Source organism: Lissotriton vulgaris, chromosome 8 (assembly GCF_964263255.1).
Source record: "Lissotriton vulgaris chromosome 8, aLisVul1.2, whole genome shotgun sequence".
Classification (NCBI taxonomy): Eukaryota; Metazoa; Chordata; class Amphibia; order Caudata; family Salamandridae; genus Lissotriton; species Lissotriton vulgaris.
Window position 1 is genome coordinate 848,538,940 of NC_141696.1, and position 21,418 is coordinate 848,560,357.

The window sequence follows — 21,418 nt, forward strand, 5'->3', positions numbered from 1 at the left end:
AACAGTTCGTGTTTGATTCAATACAGTTTGATATTTACTGTACAACTCCGCCTGGGCTAATGACTCGTGGACGAAATCGGTAGAATGTGGGGCACAATAATGTATACTTTGTTTCAAATGATGCTTTGAAAACATCGAGCGAGGCTGTTTTTAGAGTAAGCATGTTTTTCTCTTTTGTAGTGTTTGATTTTCCAAGTGACATACCCAGACAGCAAAAAGTCTCACCCCCGGAGGTTAAGACATCGTCGTCCAGTGGACAATGTGATTCACACAGCTCAGTCACACACTCAGCCAAACAAGCGCCTGCCTAGGTTGCTGATAGTGCAAGCGCTACAGAAAGAAGAACCTGATTTTTCAATGAAACTTACAGCCCTGGCTAGATACACAGGACAATAAAGGAAGCAGTAACCCTAAAATTACACGTGCAAACAAGGCGATGCACGCGGCGTCCCCTCAGTATAGCGTCATGAGTAGGGCCGTACTGCGCAATGCACGCTCCGCTGACTGCATAACTCTCTATTTATGAACCCATTGGTTGTTTACTTGTCTTTCTGTATGTAGTTTATTGTGTCTAAAATCACGCTGTGTGGAAAGGATTACGTGAATGTAGTACTAATGATGGGGACAGTAGAGGTGAGAATAAAGCCATAATAACGGCAATTAAAATATTATTTTTATTATTGTTATTTCTATCACTGCGCTACTGATAATATTTGTAAACTAGGTTAACAATTATGATAATAAAACTATAGGTATACTAAAACTAATAAATTTAAAATAGGCAACCATTTTTATAATGATAATCATATGAATATGATTATCCGAGAACACCCCAACCCCACCTTTGCCGCCACCAGCCACTGTGACTGGCACCGTCTAGTCACAAACGCGGAAACTTCATAATTTCCAGGGGAAGAGCTTACTTACCAGCTTGCCTCACTCCACGACCTTTTTTGTTAGTTCAAAATATTATCAGTGCCACCAGACATGCATAAAGGCTACCAGAACTATTAAACGGACACAATTTGCTTTCAATATCTACACAGAGGTGGTGACCGTGACGCAGCAGCAAGTGTGAAATCTTTGCACGCCCACATTTTGAGTTGATTCGAAGTTCAAGGAACCCTCAAACATGTAAGAAGTTGGACCTTTGGAGTTTGCGGCTGTTCAGGTCAACGTTTTACTCAACGGGTTGCAAGGTCACAGCAGTTCCTGCTTGTAGCTCTTCACATGGAGCTGCCAGATTCACGTTGGACTGAAAATGAAATGATGCAACATTCGAGAAAGGAAATACAAGGCAAGACCAGCAAGTGTTTGTTTTCCGCAGGCAAAGACAAAATACTTGTGCTAGCTAGCTCAGTGGGATAAGCACCGGCTCAGGAGGTCAGAGCGTGGTGGTTTTAAACTTTACTCGAAGGTCCAATGCTAATTAGTCACTCAATTAAGGTTGCTCATATTACTGTAACGAGCAGGTCACACATAGATCAGTGAAGCTTGTGGCTTGATTTATTGAGCTGTTTTAAGTGAATTAAGTACGACACAGAACACTCTGCCACAGCACTTAAATTAATTTCTTTTGTCGACTGTAAAAACCACTTGCCGGGTAAGATGGGCAGTAATAAAGAGAGATGGCCCGATGTACGCAGAATTAAATCACTGCGTGAGGGATGTGGAGATCTAGATGTGATTTTGTATTCTCCCAAATATAGCCCAGACCTCCATGGAATGAAGGCTTCCAGTGCTCACCTCTGAATGCACTTCCCCCCCACCCTCCGTGACTTTTTACCCCTCACTGACAAACCGTGTTGCTTGCATCGGTATTCACAGCCCGAGCCTCAGAGCAATGAAAGGGGAAAGCCGAGGACCCCCCGCCTTTAACCAGCACATGTTACACCCCGTATGTGCTCTGCCCATGTGTGTGGTGAGAGTCAAAGGGGTGCGAGCAGAGTGGACGTCGGGATAGAGGAGGAAATATTGGGTCAGAGGGTGCTGGCGGAATGCAGGAGAGAAGGATATCAAAAGCAGCAGATGGGAGACCAGAAAGAGGCTGTAAATTAGGGAACATGTGAAACTGCTGCAGGGGTAGGCAAGCACAGCCCTGCAGCAGTAGGCAGGGTCGTCCACCGCAATAGTGAGCTCAGGCGGGGCAGGCGTCTCTAAATGACATACACTACCCTACTGCAGCGAGGATCAGAGGCTAGACTCAAGGGACAAGAAGGGAAACCGTAGCGCTGCAAGTGAGTGGCATACTACTACAGAAGTGAAAGTTAGAGAGAACGGAAAAATAGCAGCGCCTCGGCAACTCCTGCGGGTAAAAGGAAAACCAATAACAGCTCAATTGGTTAACATCATCAGGTCATGTGATAATGTGGGAAACAGGAGAGCAAGACTGCACAATTCCGTCTGCACATCCTTGTCTGTGCCTCCCCGACCTCAGGGGGAAGCTCAGAAATACCACTGCTGGCCTTAAGAAGAATGTATGGCGTGCTCCTGCTTCTTGCGCTCGGCGATCAGGTCATCTGCTCTGAGGCTCTGTAAATTGAGCCTTATAATGCAGTCAGTGGAGGCCGTGAGCGGAGTCTTTGAACCGGCTCTCCCTTGTATTTATTGCTAATTAATAAAATACTGTGAATCAAAGTAAACGATCACAAACACTTACCACCATGGCGCTCAAAGTAAACAAGAGAGCTTGGCGGCCGTGAAGAATGATGCAACGGGGCATAAACATTGCGCGTGAAGTAAACAAAACAGGAACACATCACTACAATCCACTGGGCTACAAGAGGAAAATGAAAGTGACAAAAACAGAGGGGGAGAAGGGAGGGGGGAGTGCAGAGGAGAGGAGCATGATTCACAGCCATTGAAAACAAACAAAAATGGCCGGAGGGAAGCCGGATGGGGGCGGGAGAGCCTGGTGGGGGGGCGGGAATGCGAGCGAGGGGAGGAGAAGTGTGGCAGGGAGATGCGCGTGCTTGTGGGGTCACGTGACCCGCTTTTGTGGTCACATGACTCACATGCACGGTGAGAAAAATGCAGTGGTTTGACGAGTCGATCAAGCCCTTGAATTTTCGCCTATTACATTCGCAAGCGAATGATAATAGGCGAAACCTAAAAACGTACTAAGGTTTTCTCTAGGTTTGTAATATCACTATGGCTTTTTGCTCTGTTTTCAAAAGAGAAAGAGGATTTAGCAAATCGTCCATCTTAACGATACACTTTGGGCCTATCTGTTTCTCATTTGCATTGTTTATTGATATTAACAGCCAAATACTAAATATCACAGCGAGAATATAACGCGTTTTTCATGATTAAGTGGACTTAAAATAAAAAAGATGTATTTTCTGATATTACAATTTATATATGATTAATGAAATATATTTACGCAGCCTGGCTTTGCTAATGTCTGTAACATGGCATTACCTTCGGTATTATTCATCTCAACTTCCAGGAGCTTTAATCCCACGCATGCGCACAGTAATCTTTCCATCCCATCAGCACTGGCATGCAGACGCTCAGCAATGGTGGCAGAAGGCAGGGGGGCACCAGACTCCTGCAGCAGGTCAAATACTCCAAGTTCGCATGCAGCAAACATTGTCTGAGGAAGAATAACAATAAAGCGCAAACTTTAAATTAGAGAAAGCTTTCTAAATCAGTTTAGTGCATTTACATACAGTGAAAAAAATACCTACTACCAAAATGCATGTTGCATAGTAATTCTACGAAACACATTGAATTATTTAATTTGTTCATCTCTTTAGGAAGGTCACGGTCGGTCGACAGGGATAATGACCCCTTCCCTTCATGATTTAGTACTGTGATGGGCCGCTACAATCAATGTTATTGGGCTGAAATGTCAACTCTCCTATGGATCAGGACATCGACATGTGTAATTTGTTGTGACTCTATCCAACTGCCCTTAGATTACTTCAGCCCACCTTTTCCTATTTTTCTTCGCCTTCATTGAATTGCTTGACTTACATATCATTTGTACTGTGCAGCTGTAAATCCAGAGCCGCAATACTCACATTTTCTTTTCAGTAATTTTTGATTAGTTGGCCAACCAGGTATTAGTTAATTTCCCTACCTTGAAGAGCTCTTACATAATTACAAAAGTGTACTGAAAATATGAACCAGTTGGGTTTCATCTGATGTAGAGAATGCATTACCGCAAAAATACGAAATTATGAGAAACCGTGGGTGTTGCTAACAGTGCATGCTGAGTGCACACACACCATGCCACTACAATATTCTTAGCATGCAAGTTCCTCGTAGGTAAACCCAATCCATTTCCCCAATGCCTCAGTGCTGTTCCTACTACTTTACACCCCTCTGCTCACAAAGCCTCTTTAGCAACATTTTCTGCACCAAGGAAACTGCGAAATATAGATATAATAGTTAATAATAAAGTGTGCAAAGTGTATCTTGCTTGTCATCCTCCTCCCTCAGAAACATGTAAACCATGAGCATGTGGGAAAAACTGTTATTTTCACAAGATGAAGCAAAGAGGTTGGTTATATCTTAATTGAGGATGAAATTTCGACGAAACGCAGGCCTGATTAAAGCATCAAGGGGCTCGAATGTTTACTCTATAAATAAAACAATAACAAAATCACTCCAGCACTTTGGTTCAGGTTTATGAAAGCACTTGTATGCTGAGAAGACTCAATCTACCTTTACTCTACATTGTGCTATGAAAATATTTTTTTCATGGATAAACCCTTAAAATATTTAAAATAGTGTATCCATATTTTGCTCAATTGATCTTACATTATAGAGATGAGATCAAACAACTAAAAAATACAGCATAATACATAATTTTCATACAAATTCCTTTTAAAGTTAAAACAAAATATGTTTATATAAGCAATTTAAAAAAGACAGATAAACAAATTAGCCTTGGAGGAGTTAAATTAACTACTTCCACTCCAGCCCGAGTAACAGTAGGGATAGTGTTAGACTTTAAGGGAAGGGGGCAGATTTATTATTCAATCTCCACTGTGAGTAACATCGGGGAGTTAATTTGCTATTCCTACTCCAATGTAAGTAATAGTAAGGAAAGTGCTGAACTTGGCAGGTGTTAGATGTACTATTCCGACTGCACCATAAGCAAAAGTAGGCAAAGGGTTGGCTGTGGGAAGGGGTCATATTTACTATGAACACTCCAACTTGAGCAACAGTAGCAAAGTATTGGACTTTTGATGGATCAAATCTACTATGCCCCCTCCAACCTGAGCAACAGTAAGGAAAGTGCTGGCCTTTGGGGAGATTAAACTTGCTATATACACCCTGAAGAAAGCAACAGTTGGGAGAGTATTTGATTTTTGAGGGCTGAGAACTGTTGTTTCCATTCAGTGGTATGCAACAGTAGGGAAAATATTACATTTTAGAAAGCGCAGATTTTGGTTCCGAACCTCATTCCCAAAATTTCAACAAATAAAAAATAAAATAAATTCAATACAGAGAAAAACTATACACATTTTTTTAAAACGTAAAAAAACTATAAAATTATTAAACAAAAAGTATATAAAACAATTAAATAACTAGCACAATAAAATTAACCTATTTCAAAGAAAAAAATACTATGTTGTTAAAATGATCTATTAATGAACCAAACACAATTACAAATTTAATTATATCTCCAAACAACAATTGCCATTAACTTTCTCAGACCCCGTGGTGCGGGGAGGCCCCAAGCTCAACGGGGCCTCTTAAGCACAGTACACTGACTGTTAGACCTTCTAGCTTTTAGTTACTTCGCAAAAAGCCCACGATTCACACTATTTCCGTTATGTGTCTATTGCGATAAAAGAAACAGACTCCTCTGATGTTTGTTTCCTTTATCTGAAAATGCTGCTTCTGTTTTGGCTCTGTGCATTTTCAAGAAAAAGAAATCAGACACCAGTAAAGAAAAAAAAAGCGACGGGGAGAAAGTTTACTTTTTCTCTCTAAGCAGTGTATGTGGGAAATCAAAACAACATCACAGCAACCACAGAGGTTGCTCCTGGAGAATCCCGTATGTGTCCTCAGTGCGACTCCTCACACAGTGGACCGAGTGCTAGGCAAGTCCTCAGCTTACGTGGAAAGCATCTGGCATAAAGCCAGTTTCATGAGATACTACTGCACAGGTGCGACAAAGCCAAGACCTGAGGGTCTGGGTCTGACAGCAGCAGGTGTGCGGAAGACTTTCTTATGCCATTTGGGAGGAATTCTGCACTATTGATGTGGAAAGGTCTGCAGAGTATGGCTGTCTACCTGCACTTCTGCAAAGCACTCAAAACACACCTTTTCTCCCAAGCTTTCTCTGAATAACCTCTCTCCCTGACGCTACGCTCCCCTGTAAAAGCCAATCCCACAGAGTCAGGAAGCGCTTGGCCACAGAGCGCTTTATAAATATTTTTAAATTCAAATTCAAAATTCAAATTCAAATTCAGAGCAGGGGGCAATGCTGTTTCTTTCTGGCTGTAAAACACTTTATGGGTCTAATTACAACTTTGGTGCGGTTGCGCCGACTCTCCGCCTGACACAGCTGTGCAAAGCCGTGCAAGGCAAGTTAAATTCTTATACAGCGGACTGTCCTTCGCCTTTCCCATGGCGATGCCAGGAAAAAAGGCACCCCAATGGAAACAGAAAAAAATTCCAGCACTTGATTGATGGTGAGGTCCATGCTGTGCTGGAACTTTGGGGGAATACAGACAGTGGGGCACATGTTGTGTCCCCCTCAATGTATCCCCATGGCGGAGAGACATTGGGGCCTTGTAGGGCCGCTCCCGTTCCTGCATCCCAGCACCACCAGTCTTTTCATGGCAAAGCTCACGTCATCAAGTGGCTGGCGGTGCAGGAACTTGTAACATGCTGAGCAGGATTGCGCCAGTCCCGCTCAGCATATTACTCTGTGGCGCAGCTCCACCACCATCAGGGGGGAAAGCCTTTTAAAGTCGTCATGCGGCTGATGGACCACCGACACAGTGAGTCTTATGTCCGCTACATTCGTAATCATGCCCTAAGTTTTTTACAGTCTACAGTTTTTTTTTACAATTTATTCTTATCAGGAACAAATAGTGAATTTACCAATGACAACACTTCTAATGCAGTGTTCACCCCTCTGTAGGCAACAAATTAAAGGTCGTACTTGGATCATAGAGCCCATGCAAGAGCCAGCTTTGAAAATGTTTGCTATGTAAATGATACAACAAACATCACTTAAAATATTACAAAGGTGCATTCAAATTTAAAAAAGTATATTTCTTTAACATGCAGAAGTTTTGATATTAATGCTTCACATTATGCCACTACACTGAGAAGTATTCAATAGAAGTGATAGTTTTTAAACCTGAACCATATATAAACTAAGAGGTAACACAGTTGTCATTTTAAAAGCTTGTACAGGGCCTTAATTATTATTAAGCAACAATAATCTATCAAATCAAACACAATGTGTTTTTGTACAATTGCCATTCTGAACTCATATATTTGAAAGTCATTTTATACACGATTATGAAGAATTTTTTTTTTGGGTGAAATAAGATATATGCCTAAGATCACACAATTTAAGTGTGGAAGACATAATTTATCCAGGATTTCTAGTTTCACTTTTTACAAATCAGCCACTAAATGGTGCCAACTTGTCTCTAGTTAAGTCTAGGGTTTGTTTTTTCCTCTTTGTGAATTATTTTGCAGTTTGTCTACAGCACAAACTTAGCCCAACTGTAATTGAGCTCTTTACATATGCACCAGTTATATTACACAAGATTTCGTTTATTTTGTATAGGAATTGAGAATTTCGAGTGATGTGCCCAGAGTCACAGTATTTTGAGGCAACACCAGGGTCATCATTATGATGTCAGTCAAACCGCAACTAATGGCCTGTCTAACACGGCCCAACCGGCATCTAGTGCTGCGGTCCGTCTGCCGCAATATGTTGAACAGTGGTCAGACGCAGCGTACAAAGGGATCGACCGATGATTCTGATGTGCTGAAGGAGCCAGGCCGACCATAGGTAAGAAAATAATTCCTTACAAAGGGGCGATGCCTGCTCAGGCCCCGCCGTAGGTATTACGATGTCCCTTTCAGACAGCCATTCTATGGTGATCTGACAGCCTTAGAAAGGTTGTTGCAAAAGGACTTTGGGGGGCCCTGGTAGGGCCCCTGTTCCCCAAGGCCTCTGTTATGAGGTCAAACACCATGCGGTGCCTGCCACACTGTGCAAGGATGTTTAAAAAGTTTATTTTTGCTATTGTGGCTTGTGCTGCAGCCCGCAGCACGAGCCACAATTGGAAATGTACACTTTGCATCCTAATTTGGAAAGCAGGACTGCCAACTCCTTGTCAGGTGGTCCCATTTCTGACACAATGCCAGTTGGATGCTCATCAAGTGACCACTTGGGAGTAGAAGTCCTTCTCCCGGGATTATATAGCAAGATTCTTTCAGAAGATCCTGACAGAAATTGCCAGGGCCGCCACACAGAAACAACATTACATTCTGCATGAAAGCTGATATTGAGACAATTCTGAGAGAGGAGGAATTTTTGCTGATGATTATTCTCGCTTTGAGGGAACACTCTTTCCTGGCTACTGATAATTAGAGCCTCTTGCTGTAAGCAACAATGTAGTGCATTGATTCTCCCTATGAAACTCTACAGGTAAGGTTTACTACTCCACACAGAAGTAGACGTTAGGCACTTAGGTTGCTAGATGACAATTTCACTATGGTAGAATTGATAAACTTGTGTTTGTTATTCGCAACATGCATTAGAGCTGTTTTAATAATATTCTGTGTGGTTATTTTGAATGTGCTAAGCAACAGGACAAGCCTGTTGAAATAAACACTTTTAAACATAAAGGGGAAAATTTACAAGCCCCTTGCGCCACTTTTGCGTCACTTTTCCCATGTCAAAATTGACGCAGAAGTGGTGCAAAGGGCTTGTAAATCTGCCCCAAAGTTTCTTTTCTTAGTGCAGTACTTGTGAGTGTTATTCTAAAGAACAACAAATCGGGTTTTCAAGTTACCACTGCATCCCTTAATGACTGTTTAGAGAATGCTAGTAACCCAGAAAGCACGGACACCACATCAACTATTCATTGGGAGGGGTTGTGGTGGGCTACAACAACCTGTTATTTCACATACAATCACTGGTGCATTGAACGAAGTTCACTTGTGACAAATGCTAATGTGCAAAAGCAAAACTTGTAGAGCTTAGCCAGAGACTTAAGGCCATATTTTTGAGCCAGGTTGCATCGCACTTGCAACACGCAGTGTAGTGCAAGCACAACACAACTCAAAAATGTGATTTATGAACCACGCAAGGTCACTTTGCATTCCTCAATAATCTGGGGAAGCACAACACAGCACAAATTGCTGCGTTGCATTACTCTGCCCTTGGATGGCATTCCATGGGTGTTGCTTTGGTGTTTTTCACATGAAACTCCCATGGTTTTTGAGACGTTCCCATATTTACCAAAAGTGGTAGTCCTGGGAATGCGCCAAAAAAGATTTGCCTTCTCAGGGGAGGCGTAAGGAGGAGAAATATCTTTAATTCTCCTTGTTACTTCCTCTTTGTATTTGTGTTGTGTTCTGCAGCACAAATAGTTAGAGGAATATATCTCTCAGGATTGTTTTTATGCGGGAAGGAGCCCCTTCCTGCAAAAAAAACAATCCTGCATGCAACACAGGCACCCTTGCACCAGGGGGCCTGTGTTGGCACTAGGTAGCTCAGCACCAGCACAGAGACAAGGAGAGGAATGCATAGTATTCTTTTAAATACAGCACATTCCTGCCCTTTCCCTTTGACACAGCATAGCCCAGTAAGATGGCTTGCTGTGCCAGTCCTCTTAAGTATCCACCTTAGTTTAAGCAACAGCATAAGCATTCAAGGTCCTATCTCACTCACCAGAAACGGGCAGCACTCCCTCACCCCCATTCTCTCAAGCTTATAACACCACTATGTTATGATCCTAGATGGCCTTCTTCTCCTACCCCCGGTAGGTGTTGAAGCCTTGTTCTTAGCTGTTAGCCACACTGGGTGTCTGTAAACCTAGTCCCTCCTGGGGTGGATTGGGAATATTAGGTAGCAGCAGTTTATCATTTTGTTGGAGCCCCGGACTGGGGCCTTGCCCATAACACAAGCAGGTCATGTGGTTTCACCCTCTATGTTGCACAGACTGGGTGAGTGTGCTGTGCCCACCAGCATCCTTCTTCCAAGGACTCTGTTGCTTTTACACATACATCCTGTTTCTTTTGCTCCCTTATTTTTCCTCCTGTGTTTTCTCTTACACTGGTCTTTATAGATCTACCTGTACTTATGGATGTTTTGCCACTGGGGCCTAATTGTGGGTTTGTCATCCTTAGGACTGCCAAACTCTCTGTGGTGCGGTGGAGGTTGGGGACTGCTACACCAGTGTACGACTGCCGTTTTAAAACTACCATGGTTGGACCACCACACCTTAGAATCGCAGCACCTGAAGACAAAGTCTTTGACCATTTTATATTACTGTGGCAGCCTAGGCCTTTGTTTATGATGTCTGCTGCTTGTCGATTATATTTCTATGCTATTCGGCATGATAAAGGGAGCACCAAGGGAGTGACCCAGATTATATAACTCAGAGTACAACTACTTATTAACAATTATTCTTTGCAGGGTGGCGTATGAATACATGAGTCTTTCAGGAGGAAAGAAAGGGTTCTGGGGACACCTGGTAGGGGGGCCACAAGCCAGATCCAATGTTAACCTAACCCACAGTTTGTTATCGGGTCAGTCTACCCAATGCTCAGGGAGTTCAAGGGGGTGGTGTATCAAAAGGCAGCCATCATACTGTTTTTAGAGTCAATGGGCACCTGATTCCTTATTGTATTACTGTTGTTACCTACATAAATTTTTATTCCTGTTAGCCACTCAGGTTAACTGGTCTTGTTCCCCATCCAAGCGAGAGCAATCTCCATCATCCTCAACCCCTTCATGATACCTCTCAGGGTTTTCCCAATTTGAAAGGACCTCTCTCCAGGGTTCTGCCATGGGATGATGTCTCAGTTCTCATGCATTCTCTCTGGTCAAGACCCTCCCCTCTACTCCAGCCCAATGGGTTGCGCCTCTTTTCCAGTCTCCAATTATGGGACCACAGGTGGATTTCCACGTCGATTCCATTCTCCTCATAGCCAGGACCAGTGCTTGATCCGGGAATTTTTGGCCTATTTTACACTTGGGTGGTTGGGGGAGCAGTCCAAGCAAGCAAGTTCTGATTGTGGGTTCGAGAGCGCCCCCTTTTGCTGCACCTACCAACTTCAAGGCTTCTACCAAGAACCTATTTACTGTGCCATATTCCCAGGTCATGTGAATGAATCAGTGTTGCTATGGATACACCTATGGCAGTTATGCATTTTACCACCGTAGGTGACACAGAGCCTGTGGGGAGTCCTCTATGTCATGGGGGTGTAGTTGTATTGAATATATTTCATCATTGTGTTGTGGGAAACCTGTTAAAGGTATGCCAAGATTCTGCCCCACTCTGGATCCAAAATCTTCCTATGTAAAACTGTCTTCCATTTGTCTTGCAATTGTTGTAACGGGGTACAGAACATTTCAGCTAATGTAGAGTAAAACCTTTTCACCTGATGTCTAGCTGTGCCTAGGGTAAGCATCCCCTGTAGCACCACATGGGTCGGAGGTTCCTCTCATCTGTTATTCCACAACCCCTTAAACATTTGGGTCAAGGACTCGTACAGTAGGAACAGTCCTTACTGAAGTTCAAAGCTCTCAACCATATCCTCCACTGAGGTAAGGATGGATTGCTGGTCGCAGTCTCTCACTGTCTCTAATCCCACCAAGCTGACAGTTGGTCAGAGGTAAATATCGTCTTGGGATTACCATGCGGTAAGCCTACCAGGGGCAGGGCCAGGGCCTACAGGGGAGTCCTCGCATTTTTGTCCATGCAGTTTTTCCAACACGGTAGGGCACTGGTCTGTATCAGAAATTGATGTTGACTTACCACTGCTGGGTGAAGCATTCTGGCTAGTAATAGTGTTGTGCATACAGGAGTTCATCAGATCTGTCTCCTTAGGGCCTATGCCTCACAACCATTGTGCCAAACACTGTAGTTGAGAAGCCAGGAAGTAAAGTTCAAAGTTCAGCACTCCCACACCACCATCTATCATAGGGCGTTGCCAGGGACAACTTCTGACACCCCCCATATAAGATGTCGCAGCAAGGCATCTATTTGCTTAAACCACTCATTGGGCAATACAGTGGAAAGAATGATAAAGAATCATGTCCTCCAAATTTCAGGCCCACCCTCTTACCTCCCTGACATAACAGCGCTGCCAGTGGTTTGATTGCTTAGCCAAGAAAAAGGAGTGACAGTGGGAATCCCTATCAAGTCACATGAAAAATTGATATTGCTTGGAAACTGTTTTGCCTGTCTTGACTCTGGCTTTAGGGTTTTCGTATAATACTTCCACCCATTCACACAGTAATTTCCCAATCCCATGTGTCGTATGGTTTTGGACAGGAAATCCCACTGTGCATTGTCGAAGGCCTTCTCCTGGTCTGTGGGCAGGAGGGCCGCTCATGGGAGGAGCTACACTCCTGGATGGTAAAGCCCTGAGTAAGTTAAAAGAAGTATCCGGGGTAGGGATGAAGCCATTCTGGTTTTGGTGGATTATTGTAGACATGAGTGGTAGGAAACAGAGTGGCAGTACTTTGCTAAGGATTTTGAAATCCATATTGAGCATGGAGAGGGCCCGGAAATCTGTAACGTGGGGCCCCACAGAGATCATTTTCACTAGTGGGATCACCAGTGCATACCTAGTAGACTCAAGAAGCCACTAAGCCATAAGGATGCTGCACATAGGGTGATCTAGGGGGTTACACACAACAGGTAATCTAACACCACATACTCTCCCGTGCCCATAAATTCACTTCACATCATGCTGGTAATAACTGCTGGGGGTCAGGTTTTGTAATTCTTTAGATTAGTTAGCTTTTAGTACCTAACTAGTCTTTTCACTGATCAAAAGTTCTTTCCTCTGGTCAATGGACCATTTTAGTTGAAACTAGTTGATGGTGAAATGACATATTATTTTAAATTACTTACACATTAGAAATGATCACAGAGTCTGCATGTCTTTTAAAATGTTATCTTAGATTAAATTCTTGTGAACCACTTACACAGCACAGAATAAACTCAGTCTCTCTCAGGAAGGAAAATTCAAAATCAATCGACAAATACATTTATTTATACTTTGCAATGACACTACTCGGAAAGGAGAGGACAGAGAGAAAAGTACATAAGCGCATATGCATACATAGATATATTTACGAAGTATGGCGTGGAAACTAATTCCCAGGCCTAGGAATTGGAAAGGGGCCCTTAGGAAATATATGGCAAACAAAGGCTTCCGGACAATATTCAGGACAGGACAGATGAACTCTCTATCACCGTCGCATGCGTAGCCTTCCTCTTTAAAACTCTATTCATCCTCTAGATTCTTCCGCGATCTTCTTCTAAATTAATTTGCTTGCGATAATTGGTTCAGAAATTTGATTCTTCTTCAGCATCTAAGTCTGGACTTCTCTATGCTCTCTGACAGCATCCAGGTCTCTTGCCTCCTCTGTGCTCTCAGCTCCTCTACTAACTAACTAATGCTACATAATTTATGCTTTTCTGTATGCTTGGACCACCCATTAATGTTTCAAATTTATGAAACTCCTAACTCTGACTGGACAGGCAAGGACGGGTGATCATCACACCATGCATTTTCCATATTTTTTTCATTCAGTTCTTTGTTTGAAATACCACCCCTTAAATTTTATACACCAGTCTTTATTCCCACCCATATTCACCATGTAATTGTCACAAATTAGAGGAAAAAAAACAGTAGTTTGCATGCACTTCAGTAGACTGTTGTTCTGGTTCCCATGAATTTAGAAGCTTTTGATCCTTCATCGACGTCCAAGTTGACATGCTGTCTTCCAGCTAAGTTGCATCACGCATGCATAGCGGAACAAGAGGGAACTGCTGTGGCTCACAACTGCAGTCCCATAATAAGCACTATTGAAAGAGTCAAAAGACAAATGTTAAAATAATAAAAAAATGGGTTTGCTGTATACCACCTGTCTCTACTCTAATCCCATTACTTATTATTATTCATCCTGCATTACCATTAGTGTAATAGCTGGGTTTAGTTTTGCAGCAAGCAGGTGGCAAGCATGTGAGTTTCAAGCAGATGTCTTGTTAGCTACTACGCAAGTGCAGAAAGTTTCCCTCTAAGTATAGATACATCATACTACGTAGATGCAGTAGACGCATGCGCACTAAAGAATTTCAGTTATCGGCGATCTTAGCATCACTCTCGAGTTACTGGTTAGTAAAACACATATGCAAGCTTCCATCTAATACTCAAGTGTTGTGTGAAAGCATATTATTACCACAAACAAGTTTTTAATACGGGGTTAGTATTTACATGAGAAGATTGCATCCGAGCAAGTCTCTTTTTTCACAAATCCTTGCTCCATCAAGGGTCACTAGAGGAGGAGCCATTTTTGGCGCGTATAGTGAGAAATATTCCAAGGGTAGACCGTCTTGGCACGGGGGCTTGCCTACGGGTAAGCCTTTATGGCTGCCTGGATTTCCTGAATTTCTACTGGTCCGCCTAGTGTTTCTTCCACCTGTCGGTCCAGCATTTTAAGAGGCAATAGTGACAGAAAGGCACACTGCACTTCCTGAGTAGCCTGGGGGCATGCTCTGTTGAAGGAGGCAGGGTAATCTAAAAACAGGGCATTACTAACCATTGACAGGTTTGTTTCCATACGAACATGGGAAATTGGGGAACAATGTGTCTCTGGTCTAATCAACCAGGTCAAAAGGTGTCTAGCTCTACCTTCTTCCTCCTGCACTCTTGTGAGGTATCCCCTGTAATCATGGTACCTCAGTCTCTCAAGGTCATGATCGTACAATGCTTGTGTGTCCTTCAATTGTCTCTGGTTTGTAATATTTGAGCCTCGTGCATTGTTCAGTTCATGTAGTTCGTCCTCCAGGCATCGCAATTCCTGGTGTAATTCTTGCTGTGCCCCTATCGACTCTCCCAGATAGATCCCCCTTGTCACCACCATAAATGCCTCCCAGTCTACCAGCACTGTGGATGCTGTATGTGTGTTAAAAGTAAAGTATGTGCCAATGGCTGTACCCATGTTTACCGGAAGCAAGAATCTTCTAGCATCAGTGGGTTGACATAGGAGTTGCTTTATAACATCTTAAGCATAACATTCTATTGGGACAAGATAGAGAAACAGACTTTATGTTCTCTAAACTCAGAATTTAATAACACATCTTTTAGTAAAGATAGTTTTTAAATTGTGTGTTTGAAATTACCACTTTTAGAAAGTAGCGCAAACACAAAAAGATGATGGATGGAGCGCTCAAACACTCACCCAAGTCACAGATCTGAGTTGAATCCATCATCAATCTTTAGCTCACTTCACCACCCCAGTTCTGATCCAGCCATATGCAAACCAGTCTTGACCCTGTCCTTCATGGGAACAGTCCAGCCCGAATTGCCAAGCCAGATCTTCTCTGGACCGGAAACAAGCATCCTGTGACCGGTTTCGGGGTTACACCCCTCATCAGCCAGGCTAACTTGAATCTAGTGGCAAAGTGAGCAAGGGACCCATGTCTGGGCCTACCTTGCTAACTTAGGGCAAACAAAGCAAGCACAAAAAGATATTGAACGGAGCCCTGAAACTTTTCAGACACTTACTCCCAGTCACAGCTCTGGGTTGAATCCATCATCTTTCTTTAGCTCACTTCGCCACCCCAGTTCAGACCCAGCCATATGCAAATCAGTCTTGGCCCTGTTCCTCATGGGAGCAGTCCAGACTGACCTGCCAAGCCAGGTCTTCCCTGTAATGTAAACAAGCATCCTGGGACCGGTTTCAGGATAACACCCCTCATCAGCCAGGCTAGCTTGAATCCAGTGGCAAAGTGAGCAAGCAACCAACATCTGGGCATACCATGAAAAATGAGGGCGTCCAAAGCAAGCACAAAAAGATGATGGACGGAGTGCTGAAACTTTTTAGACACACCCCCAGTCACAGAGCTTGGTTGAATCAATGATCATTCTTTAGCTCACTTCGCTATCCCAATTTTTGCACTTTTGGCCTGCAGTTGCTGTTTTTGCCAAGGAAATGACAAAAACTGGAACTTTGCTGAGAAACCTGCTTGAAGAAGACTCTCCAAGGGTTTGTGTGTGCTAGGCTCCTGTTCTGAAAGTCTGAGGGACACAATGATTTCACCTGCAACCCACTGACCAGCACCTGGAATCCTGTGTGGACTCCTGCATTCAAACGAGCACCAATTCCAGTTCCTGGGCCCTGAGAATTTTGTGGTTGGTCCTGCAACACAAAAAAAAACAACTCCAATGCTGACAGTGGCTCCGCAACCTGCAGCGAGACCCGGGACACCGCCTATGAAGTGCACGATGCACTGCCTGTCTACACTGCAGCTCCGACTTTCGACGCCTGCAATTATCGGTCTTTCTGACACCAGCACTCTCACCGTCACCACCAGCACCTGCATTTTGTTATCGCGGAGTCAATAACCAACAAGAGTGAATTTATGAGTCTTCGACTTCGCATCGCCTCACAGGAACCGATACCACACGCCAGACTCAACTGACTTCTCCTGTCCGGGGCTCGACGCTCTGCCTCCTCATGGACATGATGCCTCACCTTCCCATGGCAACAAGGGAACGGGCCTCAACCACAGCACTGATGCCTCACCTCCATGACACAGAGCATCATCCAAAGACTTCGTTGTAAGGTACTGCTGCTTGGGGGCCCGTGTGACTCCATGCATCTCGCGGTTGGCGCCCTACTTCGGATTATTGCCTGTCACAATGTCATAATAGGCCCAGGTGGAGCTAATTGTTTTCTACAAGTTCTATTTATGAGATAACTGTTTTCAAGTCATATTTTAATATGTGTAGGTTGGAATATTTGGTCTTGTTTGGTTTAGATAAAGGTATTTTATTTTTCTAAACAGGTGTGGTGTTCATTTCTGGTGTTTTCTCTGCATTGCTGTGAGTTTGGATTAAAATACTTAAAAAATTGCCTTTGAGTTAAGCCAGTCTGCTTGTGCCAAGGTACCAAGGGGGTGAGAGGCGTTATCTAAAGTGTGTAGCCCCCTTACCCTGACTAGAAGCAAAGGTGTGTATTTGGACAAAGGTGCAAACCTCTGCCAACTATAGACCCCCAGTTCTAACAGTGCTCTTATGTTTAGACCTGAGAGACCAGTCACCTGAAGCACAAAAGACAAATAAGAATGTTATTTGAGAGACTTAGACTGAGGGTGCTCTGTGCCTTGCGTGCGAGTATAGACTGCTTCTATAGAACTGACACTGAATGTCATTTCAGAGCTGTAACTATTAACACACATGATCTCTGTGGTGTACTTTGTTTCCCTGCCGTGTGCTGTCCTGCGTACCTGGGGTTGCACGAGGCTGCTGCCTGGGTTATTCTGCCGTTCTCCTCCGCCGCCGTCGCACTCTTCCACCTGTGCGCGACCGTGAGAGAGGGAGACCACAACCATCGGCGATCCCCGCGGCTGACCACGCCCATCACTCGTTTTGGCGCCAGGAGGCGCATTTAAAGACCGACAGAGCTCCCGCATCGCGGGACACGTGCGGGTGTGTGCCGGGCGAAGCCCGGGCAAAGGGCGGGCCCTCTACGGCCCTCATCGGCCAGAAGAGACCGGACCGGGCAAGTTACTCTGCCCGAAATCCTGCCGGGTACCTATACTTGACATTTGTCCTTCTCTATGTTAAATAAGCTGTGTGTTGAGTGATAAAATCCCTATTACATTTCTACTGGTATTTTTACTGCATTTATATATTAGGGTTTATCGTCCTACAGACATCTCAAAAATTGACTTCCATTATAGTATGGAGATGCGTGAGACTAGAAGTAGGGCAGCAGCAGGGAGGAAGAAACTAACAGGCACCCTAGATGACTTTATAGTAAGAACTAATATACTGATTGATGAGGGGATTTCCTTGATGGAAAAAAGGGTATCGCAGGATTTGGAACATGCAAAAAGGTCCTCTATGGGCCATTTTGCTAATGGACGGAGCCCAAATAGAGGAGAGAATAATATAGTACCTTTGGATGGGACTAGCACAGCGGTTTCGCAAACTCCCCTTGAAACATCTAATTTTACTCAGGTGCCCCTAGCCCAAACCCTAACATCTACCCAGGCATCCACTAGTGTTTTGATACATACAGCAGTGACCCCTAAAGATAAAAATGTTGTGATACAGGGGATAAAGGAAGGGGCAATTCCTAAAAAGAGGACAAATCAAAATATGCTTACTAATGCATGTGGTAAAGGTCCACTAATAGATTCAAGTAACACACTTATTGTTAATGCTAATGATATACAAGGAGAAGATCCTCTGCCCCCTAACACAGTGTGTCTAGCCATCCCGGATGATACAATTCTGGATCATTCGATGGCCGATTTAATCGCCAATAGCTCTAGGAATAGCTCTGCCGAGGACAGCCTTAATGCTAGCAGGGTAAGAAAGAGCACAATGCTATACTTGTTGGAGACTTCAATGAAAACCCTATTAACCCCACTGATCGAACTTCTTAGGGAGCTGGAGAAACAAATTCAGGACTTGAAAAAAGACACACAAATGCAGTATACGAACCTGGCTAAACAAATAGTCACTGCTAGTGTGCCTAAGGCTAAGGCTACCGCAACAACTTCTAATAAACCTGGCCCTACACTGACAAAGAGTGTCCCAAATAGTACTTCTTTAAGTACAACTAATCCTGAAAAAGGAAAACTCCCTAATAATCAACCGCCAAAAACTGTATCAATACCCAAAAATTTGGCCCTACCTGATAAGGAGGCTCCAGTTCTACAAACTCCAAATCTAATACAGGAAAAAGGCCAATCAGCTAAAAAGGAAGTGGTTCGAAATATAAACTTACCTCCAAAAGCCTCACCATATGTTGCGGTCCTGACTGGAGTCCCAGAACTAGATGCACAATCATTTGAAAACAATGGGGCACTTGTAAATAAGATCGTACATTGGCTTAATATTAACTACCCTCTCCCGCCAGCTATTAAAAGCAATATTTTAATGGTTGAAAGGGTACCATAGATTGGGTATAATAAAAAAAGGGTACAGGGCGACTGTGTGGTGATAACCTTTGAGAATCCAGGCACTGCGGAATATATCACAATGAGGGCCCCAAGAAACCACGGCCTGTCCATTGTGGCCAGGGCATTATTTTATTTCTACCCTGATGGGGAACATCCGGACAATAGATGGAGTTGGACCAGGGACAACCAACACCAAAGAGGTGGAAATGGTGCGGATTTAGATAGGAACCAGTATAATTTACAACGGGGAGGGGGGAATGAAGATGGATGGAATGTGGTGAAACATAGGGGGAGGACTCCTCACTTTGTCCGGCAAAGATACGATCTGGGATGGTTTGGTAATCAGCAACTTCCTCCCATTACTCCTTGCTACAATCGGTTTGACTGCCTGGAAATGGTGGATTGACTCCCCGCGGCAACAGAGGTCCTTAAGGTATCTACTCCTGTAAACTTGGGGTTGATTAACCTATCAGGGCATGATGTGACACCTGAACCTCGAGTGGTGCCCGTGATAACACAAGGGATGCTGGGCGGCCAAGCTTGGGTTGCTGTAGAAACGTTACCCATAGAAGAATTCTGTAAGGTGGTCTTTTGGAACGTGGCAGGTCTAAAACAAAAAATTCTCAATCCATCTTGGGATGATGTAATTACTGATGTAGGCATACTAGCTTTACAAGAAACTTGGGCCATCGCACCGATACATCTAAATGGCTACAAAACCTATTTTACCCCTGCGCTGGGGGGTCCATATGGTAGACCCAAGGGTGGATTGACTATGTATATACCCAACCTGCTAGTTTATGATAAGATTTCTTTTTCTCCTGGATCCAGTTACTATCAGAAAATAGTGATAGATATAAGGAAGGGTCCAAGGATTGTCTTTTTAAATTTCTATAATAATTTTCGAAATAGCATGATTAAGGAAGTACTCGCCTCAATAACTGTAGACATGCAGTCTGAAATTGACAAAAAAAGAAGGGGTGAAGTAATGATAATATGGGGGGGTGATTTTAATTGTACACTGTGTAAAAAAGGTCAGAAGGGTATATGCGGCCTGATGTTGGAACAGGACATTAATTTAACGCACTTTGAACATACCCTACTTGGAGATTCATTAAATGAGATGATTTTTAATTTTGATTTTGGGTTTACGAATGAGATAGCCAACCACATAATGCCATTTGTTCCGACCTTTGTGGGTCGGGGGGCCTCGACTATCATTGATTTTAGTTTATGTACAAATAGTTCTGCTGGAAGATTGATTAGCTCTAGTATAATGGACTTAGCTCTAAGTGATCACTTTCCACAGGTAGTAAAAATGGAGAGCCTATTTGTTCCCCCCGAAAAGGTATCAAGCTCTAAGTATATGGCGCAGGATGTGAAGTTAGGTTCTCAGAATGGTTATACTCTCAAATGGAGTAAAGTGGTCCCGGATGACTTTTTGTCCAAAGTAATGAATAAATGTATGAACAGCTTTTCGATTTGTCTGGATGAACATGCTGAGAGTAATGACATTTTAGCTCATTTTAATATTATTGCTACCACAATTAAGGAGTTCTTGTGGGTTTCACGAAAAAATTCCCTAAAGTCTAATAGGAAATGGTTTGACAAGAAGTGCACTAAAGCCTTAACAAGTCTTAGACATGCAATTCACAAGAGACCGCGGGATGTACATCTAATTAGAGAATTAAGGAGGAATTACAATACAGTGCTGAAGGATAGGAAGAACCTGATAAAAAGGGAGGCATGGGACGATTTATGCTCGGCGTCACAATCAAAGGACCCGGCTGCTTTCTGGAAGGTTATAAATACTCCGCTCCAGTATGATAAAAAAGCCCGCATGGAAATCGCCATTGCAGAAGATGAGTGGGTGGCTCACTTTTCCTCCCTCTATAGGGCTGTTGAATTAGTGCCCAATACAGGTCATGATTCCACGATGGTAAATTTAGATCTATCAAAAGCACTGGTGGTGACTCTTCCTGAAGTCCTTGCGAGCCTGAAGGCAACTAAGGGGCTTAAGGCGGCTGGACCGGACGGCATACCAGCCGACCTCTGTAAGGCCAATATTGACTTATGGGGGCCAATGCTAGTCCAGCTTTTTAATGTTGCTTTGGCAAAAGGCCTAATCCCTACGTGGTTTACATCAATTATAGTCCCGATTTTCAAGAAAGGCGATAGGCAGAACTGCACATGCTATAGGCCAATTTCGTTATTGGACTCCGCCATAAAAATCCTAGGGAGAGTGGTTTTAGTCAAGTTGCAAA

At 43.5% G+C, this 21,418-nt stretch overlaps 1 protein-coding gene across 1 annotated transcript in view; it reads right to left on the minus strand.

Annotated features, from left to right (window-relative positions):
• LOC147698093 (acetylserotonin O-methyltransferase-like) overlaps positions 1-21,418 on the minus strand; it is a 607,642-nt gene that overhangs the window by 576,324 nt on the left and 9,900 nt on the right. The window contains exon 2 of the mRNA XM_086934770.1: positions 3,421-3,595. Within this exon, the coding sequence (XP_086790896.1) occupies positions 3,421-3,595 (175 nt within the window). The remainder of the gene's footprint in view (positions 1-3,420; positions 3,596-21,418) is intronic.